Source organism: Gavialis gangeticus, unplaced genomic scaffold (genome assembly GCF_001723915.1).
Source record: "Gavialis gangeticus isolate Ggan-Ray unplaced genomic scaffold, GavGan_comp1, whole genome shotgun sequence".
Classification (NCBI taxonomy): domain Eukaryota; kingdom Metazoa; phylum Chordata; order Crocodylia; family Gavialidae; genus Gavialis; species Gavialis gangeticus.
Window position 1 is genome coordinate 10679498 of NW_017729001.1, and position 9281 is coordinate 10688778.

The 9281-nt window shown below is 38.3% G+C and overlaps 1 protein-coding gene across 7 annotated transcripts in view; it reads right to left on the bottom strand.

The window, feature by feature from the left end:
* Positions 1-9281, bottom strand: part of CIT (citron rho-interacting serine/threonine kinase) — a 137118-nt gene that overhangs the window by 87129 nt on the left and 40708 nt on the right. For all 7 annotated transcript variants that reach the window (XM_019506781.1, XM_019506778.1, XM_019506776.1 and 4 more), the window contains exons 10-12: positions 3901-4006; positions 2886-3029; positions 1243-1362 (exon numbers count right to left, since the gene is read on the bottom strand). In XM_019506781.1, the coding sequence (XP_019362326.1) occupies positions 1243-1362; positions 2886-3029; positions 3901-4006 (370 nt within the window). The remainder of the gene's footprint in view (positions 1-1242; positions 1363-2885; positions 3030-3900; positions 4007-9281) is intronic.

Here is a 9281-nt window from a genome sequence, read left to right on the forward strand (position 1 = left end):
CTGAATGGAATACTTGATATGTGCATATAGGTCTGACACTTCCAGAGGTTGTATATGCATTTAATTTAATTTTGCATAAAAGAGTAGCTCCTGTCCAGAGACCTAGTACCAAGGGTTCTATGCTTGCGCATCTCATTTACCAAAATTAGTCAGTTAATGTTTGTAAAGTGCTTTGAAGGAGAAAAGCAGTAGATAATTGTTTAGAATTGTTTGAACTCCATAGCAAATTACATTTCCATTAAACAATGGGATGGAATGGATTCTGTCCCACAATACTTTTAATCTGAAAATTGTCCACAATGTCATATTTTCATTTAAGTGTTTATTATTTCTTCATATAAACAAGTCTGAGGATTAATTAATTCCTACCACTTTTCTAGAGCAAAAAATAACTCTGAAAAAAAAATCTACCCTGCAAAGAGGCTAAGCCAGAAAAAGAACAGTTCAACAACCTAGGTGGTATTTTGAAATACCAACAAGGTAAGACAGTTAGAAATTTAAGTTGGTCGAATTACAACAACATTAGATCTCATGTGGTTACCCTCCACCCCTACTCCCCTCACCCCCATTTCAAAACTCTCACTGTAAAGGATTCATGAACTTCTGGTGAGAACTAAGGGGAACCTTGTTAATTCATTTAAAAACTTTATCTATTTTAAATTCTCATGCTTTTTCAATACAGAAATTTTATTAAAAATATCAAAAGTCTCTCCTAATTTTTTTTAGCTTTTTTTTTAAAGACATTTTATGTGATCCACTTGATGGATTTCAAGAAAGCATCAAAAGGTCTGAGAACATGTATGCTTTCAATGTACACAAAAGTCATATTTTCTCTTTAGGCACTTTAAGAAACTCTAAATACCTCCACGGTGTAAGCCTTTGCATCCTATCAATGAGGTCATGGGCCCAAAAAAGATCAGCTAAAGTGAAGTGAAGTGTGAACTTAAGGTACATCAGCTGCTCTGCATTACCAGGTACATGCTCTTACCCTGCAGTAAATGAGGCAAATTTACTGAGGGGGTAAGCTGTCTCACATTTACTTCAGAGTAAGAGCATGCATATAATCAGCTACTAGGAGGTTGTAGATGCACTTTAAGTTAACACTCTAGTACCTCATAGTAACTTACCTGATAGTAACTTGTGTGCCCATATGCCAAAATGTGTTCCTGACATCAGAAGTGCAAAATACAAGCAATGCAAATATACTGCCAGGCACTCTGCTACCCAGAGAAGCAGTTATACCTGTTCTTTGATCTCCTGCAGTTTTCGGCTCTGCTCTCTGATATCATGAAGCAGCTGTAGTGCCTTATCATCCTCCTGAGACACCTCCATCCGTGCCTGTTCCAGGCTTCGCTTTAAGCTCTGCAGAAAGCAAAATGCTCAATACACAGATTCTTTGCCTTTGCACATTGTTGCATAAGAAATATCCTCAAATAAAGGAACACAAATCTTCTCCTTGAGTAGCATGAGTCAATATAAATTGAGACACAAAGCCTAAAAATTCACTGCTATTGAACTTCAGTTTTTGTATGTGGATAGAAACAGCTTGCTTACAACCAAAAAGCTACAACATTAAGATCTTTATTCAAACACTATTTCTGCAAATCAAGTTTGAAGTCAAAGAATGAACACAGGTTCCAAAAGATAACCTTTACTGACATTAATTATCTGTCCTTTATCTAGCAGTGTTTATTCATGACCCTAATACCATCATTCACTTAATGCTACTATTATTACCAAGACTGACATTTTTTCTCCAGACTGGCTGATTAAGTTCAATCCTCTGCTTGTCCTGCAACTTTTTGTTAAAGGGTAGGAGTACCTACTATTAATAGTAATACTTCTTTTGTTTCAGGCTGTCTAATCTTTGCTTAGGACTTCAAGACAGACTAACAGTCTTGCAACCTACCTATATTTATTTAATTTATTGTTTTTCATCCAGAAAGATCCAAAACTCTTCAGTCATGTAAAACAGTAGAACTAATAAAATACCCATAGCTCAACCCAACTTCAGATATGTTTCCTAATGTGCATTATTTAATTGTAAAGTTTCCGTTTACACAAATACATTAATACCTTCTGTGCTATTCAGATAAATGAAGTATACTCCGTAGGAAATGCCCCTCACACCTCTAAAATTCAGTGACCTCTTTACTGCTAACACTGCAGTTATCTACACCAGCATGCTAAAGACCACCAGTACCCGCATGCTAAAGTTTTGGTGGGAGAGGGAAAGGAAGACAGAAGAATATCATATGCAGCTGAAAATAAATGGTAGCATTGGTATGTAGAATGTAAACACCCTCACTGAAATTTTGCCAAGACAACTGGGCAGACATCCCTGCTCCTGTACAAAGTGCCAAAAACTCTTTAGAGACAGATTTAGGGCTTCACTTTTAAATCCCATTTGAAAAGCAGCATCTGTCATTACAGTGCCCATACCACAATACTAGGGAATTGGATCAGATTGAACTCAGAATGCTACATCTTGAGTCAGTACTTTCACTTCTTGAAACACTTTAGCTACACTTGGATTGACTAACCCCACCTTTGCTTCCACCATCTGCTAAGATCAGAACCCCAAAGTAGTGCAACATAGCTAAAAGGTCAAGAACAAAACTACCTCAGGGTGCTTCAAGGCAAGCAAGAAAACAGTCATACCTACTTTGTAATTATTACTGTATGATATTCTAACAACATCTTCCGAGTTTAAGTAAAATCATATCTAACTGTACACTGAAAACAATTTACTGCTCCATTTTCAATAGACAACTGTTCCTCTTGCATCTTCTCTCTTTAGTGTGTGCTGCACTGAAACCTCTATGTAACAGAAAGCTAGAGACCGTCAGATGTAACCCTTCAGAGGGAAAAGGGTAAAGGCTCACACTGCATTCTGTGATGTAGGTAGCCAGATCTTGCTCCAGGAGGGATCGCTGGGTCTCAGAGGCTTTCAGTTCCACCTCCTTTTGGCTAAGTACAGCCTCCACCTCTGACACTCTCCGGTGCAATCGCGTCATTTCCTGCTCCATCTGCAACAAAATTGAAAGATTAAAAGGGATTTCAAAGGCTTTTTTAGCTGCTAACTTCAGTGTACCTTGTGTGACAAATTTCAGTCTCAGAGATCCTAGCAATAAATTCTCCAAATGCTGTTTAAATTCCAATACCATTGTGTCTGCTCCTGGGAATTCACAGTTCTTCTTAAGGGCAGGAAGTAAGTCTAAGTCACCCCATTCATTCAAGCTGCTTGTTCGTATTCAGTCATTCTTCGAACCCCAGTTAGCAAAGAAGCCACAATCATTTTTCACCTGATTTGCAGAGATGGATCACTTTAACTTTATCCCAAATCCATGTTGGACCAGAAGATGGTTCCCCCCCATCTCCTTGTGAGGGACAAATGGTCAAATCCAGCACAGAGCAGGGAGACAAATAATTGCACTCATAAAAGTCTCAAAAAAGCAGTGAGTTTGAATAGATTCCAGTGAGTTCCTTTTACTCAGGAACCGTAACTGTTACAAAATGTTCACTGTAATCAATGAAGTGGCAACAGTTACATAAGTAGAAGTTGAAGGACTAAGAAGAAAGATTTGTATCACTCAGAACAGAACCGCTGCAACTGATGAGGAATAAACGCCGCCTGCTGGAAGAAGCAGTTGTCTGTGTCATGCTGAGAAAAGGGCTGTTTAAAATCCAGAGCTTCCTCTTGTTAAGATTAATGTATCTAGAGCAAAGGCATAGCCTAAAGTCATTTCCCTCTGTAATGAACAGGAAGCCACTTCACTGAAGGAAAAGCACTTTGCCCACCACAGATCCTGACGATCAGCAGCATCTGACAGATCCCTTGGCATACATTGGTTGTAGATTCCTGGAGCAATGAGGATGGCCAATCGCATAAATAAATACCTTATGACACTTGTCCTGGGTGTCTTGGAGCTCTTTGCTCTTGAGAAGGAGTTTCTTTTCCATGGAGCTGATTTTGGCTGGAGAGTCCAAACTCGGAACAACAGACCTAAAAGAATAAAGCCAAACAATGCATAAATATAGAAAAAAAGGGTACAAGAATCTCCATTTAAAAACAGCCTAATTTAATGCCAAGCAAACACTAGGATTAAGTGAAAGATAAAGCAAGTACTATGGTATAACAGCTAAGTCAATCAACACTTTATGTCATTAAACACCTTGCAACTCCTCTCATCGTGTAAAACAATGACACACACAGCAGGCATTCTTTTATGATTCTTGTATATATTTATAAGTGCAATGAAGCCAAAAGTCAAAATATTTTTACCCACTCAAGAAGTTAGAGTTTTCTGAAAATTCATTGCCTGCTGCACAACGTTAAATACTTTTGAAAAAAGATAGCATTTAAAAAAAAAAAACCACACACTTGAGGGCTCAACAGGCCTTGCCCTGATCCACAGCAAGCTGATTTTTCTTCTGCTTAGCTTCTTCTCTATTACTGAAGGATTCAAACCATAACTAGGGCCATCTCTAAATGCCCCATTTCTGGCCTAATCAAAACTGATATGGTTACCCACATTTCAGAACTTCAGAATTGCACCTATAATTTGTGACTCATGAGGAAAATCTATTTAATTACAGCATTTGCTGCTGTTTGACTCCAGAAAAATCAAGTAACATTGTCTTTAGGAGCCAAGAGGCCCACAAGAGAGAGCTAAAGAGATAACCATATCAGTTGGTTTTAAATTCCTTCTAAAAAAGCTTTAGAAGTAATTCCTTGCAATGCTGAGCAGATTTTGTACTTTAAAACAAATAGGGGTTCTTTTAAGTCTGATTCAAATACACAACTAAATATAAAAATCATAAAAAAATCTGCATTCAACAGACACTGTTCTCTATAACACAACACAATTCAAACTAGATAGTTAAGCAGTTAATGATGGAGCCAAACTTAATAGAAGAAGCCTAGCGCTCACTTACTGTTGAGATTTTAGATGTACAATGAAAGCGCTAATAAAAGAACCTGCAGTCTGCCCACACATTGCTTTACTGCTTCTCCTGGCCACAGCTTTGGTATGCAGCCAGTTATCCCCATGGAGAGAAATGAGCTTCAAGCAGCTCTTTGCACACAGCCACACACCCACACACAGCAACAGTATCTCTTCTTACACCAAGGAAAGTTTGATTCCACTACGACCATTTTTTGAGAAAATGTACTTCCCAGTTGACAGAAACACACAGGGTATTAGTCTCACACAAGACAAAAAATGGACTTTTATGAAACTGCTATAGCTGTACATATGGAACAAAATAGATCTTAAGGAGTGCCACCAAAGCCATTTGAAAACCCAGTCCCAATATGAACATGTAAATATAGCACAGTCCACTGATTCCAAACCACACAGAAATTTCTAATCCAATCACATCTTTTTTAAGTTACCTAATAAAGAAACAAACCTATTAAGAGAATGAATCCTCCCATATCAACTGACAGGATATGATCACAACTTATTAAAAGAATAAATCTTAAATGTGAATACTTTTGTTAGGTTTAGTTCTATTGGTAGTCTAACCCAGGGGTGGTCAACCTGTGGCATATGTGCCACAAGTGGCATGGCCAGCCTGTGTGTATAGCACATGGCAGATCAGAGAGGGGGTAGACAGCAGATAGGGCAAGGAGCAAAAAGCAGAGCAGCAGATCAGGCAGGGATCAGGGATGGCCCTCAATGAGAGTACAGAGCTAACTTGTGGCATACCTGCTAAAAAGGTTGATCCCCACTAGTTTAATAAATCCAATCCCACAGTTTATCATCTTTAAAAATCAATTTATCAAAATATCACTATACTCCTACAGAAAAAGGCAACCTACCATCTGAGAAAAATGCTTATTAAACCCCATCACAGCTGAGCATACAACGAAGCTAAAAATGGATAGCTGAGAAAAACATCCTAAAAATAAAAAGTAAAGCGCACATTAACCAAAAAAGATGCTAAGTAATCTGCTTTAAAATGTAATTCATACAAATGTAAGTAGCTGCAAATGTGTAATGAGATAGTTCTGACAATTTTTTAGCATTAAAATATTAACTTTAGATTTCTGAACTACTTCAGCTAAAGCCATTTTTAAAAGAATCATACATCTATATTAGTCATTGCCTTTTTGATTCAGCTTGAACCACAGGCACTAGCCCTGTAAATGTTAGCTGGTTCTAATGAAGATGGGAATACACCTTCCACTTGCAGCACTGCTACATTTTGATACTTCAGTTTCTTCCCTTGGTGCTTTTTTAAAAGGAACATGTTCATTATATAGTGGAAGCCATTTTGCAATTCATACACTCTCCTGGAGAGCCAGCTAAAAGGTCTAAATGTACTACAACACTGGGGATACAAGGGTAGAATCTATGAAATAATACTGAAAATGCTGATATGACACACTGTTCAATATAAGAGTGACAAGACAGGACAGAGTGCATTGTTACTCTCAACTGACATCTTCTGACCAAAGTTTGGCATGTCATTAAGTGGTTTTGGCATGCTTCTCAGGTACAGTGTGCTTGTTGGGAACAAAAAAAAAAAAAAGGAAGAAAAAGATGGCAATCTCCCCTTCCTCCCTGTCCGTATACCACCCCTAAATTAAGAAATACCTTAAAAATGCATTTACCACTCAAGGGATAATCCCATCACCTACCATAGGGAATCAGCACATCTCAACGTCCCGTGACACTGATCTCTAACAAGAATTGTGATACGTGCAGTTAAAAGCTGAAAAAGACCACTGAAGTTAATTTCTCCTTCCTGCAAATTATTGTAAGATTGCTTCATGACAACCCCTACCACCTTAAGTCTCAAGAATAGAAAGTAATCAAGAGAAATGGGATTCTTACTAACCTAACAGAAGCCTTGTCATAGAGCTACACAGTCCCAACAGATTATGACAAGATGTGAAATAAGCATGTTGTAAGGTCATTGTTATATTCCTCTTCAGTCAGAGTTATCTCAGAAATTAAACATATTCAATATGACAGCAAAAGCCACCATGCGAACTTATCACTCAGTTGGTACTGTCTCAAAATATTTAATTCAATTAACTGTTAAATCAGGGGTCAGTTTTCTCAGCACAACAGAGTAGTGTCTGCAATTTCCTCTGAGGTGTGAAGAACTGATTAACAACAAAGGGTAATCAACTCATAAATAAGAAAACTGCAATGGAAAGAATGCTAAAACCTTCAAGTCTTAGTCAAGTCTATGACAGCAAATGTTAACCATGCTGATTGTGCCATATTTTCAAGAGGAAAAAATATCTTTGTGAGTCATGTGTTTAAATGAGTTTACTTAAGCTAGTTATCTAATGATCTCAAAAGAACTGAAGCAAATGGTACAGGAATGTTCATTGTGCAAGGGCTTCTCTTATATTCTGTAGAGAAAAAAAAAATCACTACAGGAAAAAGTAGAAAAATGAACAAAAGGGTGCAGGAGATGGAAGTTCATAGATCACCCTGTATTATACCTCTTCCTACTTCCTTATTTTATCCCAGTCTCAGAAGCCTTCAACTGATGCCTCTTCCTTCTCCTAGATGTCATAGTGCTCCTTATCCTAATTCTGGCCCCAATACACAAGTCTTTTCCTCCAACCCCCCAGTCAATTGTCCCCCTCCTCCATCCCTCATGCTCTATTCATCATCCATACTCTTCCCCTCCTCCAGGTTTTTTTACCTATTTTCTGCTCTCTCTTAAGCGCCTATTCCAGCCTAAAAATTCCTCAACACAAAACAATGATATCATTAAGACGTGAAATACAATAAACAAATGACAGCATACTTCTGAAGCCTTTGTCTTCCCTTTCCACCCTTTCCAAGGCTGAAACAGTTTATCAGAGACCTACAAGTGACTGGATCAAATATTTGAGAGAGATAAAAGTGGAAGAAACTCTAACCAGCAAAGGCTGAGGTAACATACTAGTGCCAAGCTCTTGCTCAGAAGGGGACAGGATCCAAGATATTTAAACAAGCTATGTCCCTCTGGCTTAAGGGTTCCCCATTTTGTATCAGCCTAGGTAGCTGATAAATTTGAAAAACCAGACACCCTTCAAGCTCCTTGGCCCAAATTCTTTACTGGCACAGAAAGCATAATCAGCAGGGAGGAAAAGAGTAAATAAACAGATTTCTGCTACTTTAGTCCTCCCTTGCCCTGCTTTTGGGGTGCTACTTAGCTACCAGAAATCCAAGTGCCTACCTCACCTGTTGCTCCTTCTGGCTTTACTAAGCAGTAGCAGCAATGTGAAAGCAGAATGGCCCTTGGCAGCTTGGCTACTGCCCACTAGGTTCTGAACAGAAGCAGGGAAAGTTATGAGGACCTAATTAATTACACTCTACAGCTGCTTGGCCAAGCTGTGAGCAGCAGCAAAGGCATTAGCTATCCATTTGCAGAAACAGGAGAACAGCTCTGCATCACTTAGCAACCAAACTTATTGGGGGGGTGAGGGGTAAATAAAAACTTAAATTCTTCAACAATGAGTTAGGACATCATAGTTGCCAAAGAAAGCATCCTACTTAAGACTAACAAGGACACAAGCTTTTCTAAGTTTTGCTTCTGTAACTATCTATTGTTCTTGCTCATTTACTGGTCTGGAATTAGGTTGTTAAATACCTTGGGGCAAGTAATATATCTTATTTGCTCTACAAAGCAGAGTAGGCACTTCATCATAAATAACAAGTCATCCTTACTTCAGGCACCAGCAACAGGATAGAGGGAGCTCACTAGCTACTGTGCTAGTTGAAATAAATGACATAATGGAGTCTCCATACAGTCCTCATATTTAATAGCCCCTCCCTAAATAAAAAGCAAGAGCATGCTGCCAATGCAAAGCTAAAATTAATTTATAAAAATCCTGTTTGAAATTATGGAGGGTATGTCCTCTAAAACAGAATCTTCTTCCACTTCCTTTTTTTCCAAAATAATCTTAATAAGACACTGTTTTTGTATTCTAACATGAGAGAAACGAGGATACAAGAGACAATGCAACATGACTTCAGCCATCATAATTCCTCCATCACATATTAAATTTTGGCCCACTTCAGCTGAACCCTTACTATTTTACTACTAAAACTGAAAATTAAACATCAGCAGACAGGTTTATCTGTCAGATGTACCACCTACTATCCAAAATATCATTGAGAAAACAGACCTGCATTGACCTGCAGCACCTATGTTAAGCTGAGCCTTTAAACACCAGAGATACGCCAATGCACCTGAGATTTAACCTCAAATGCTCTCTTTTTGTACTGGGGCTCCAATACACACACACACACACACACACACAC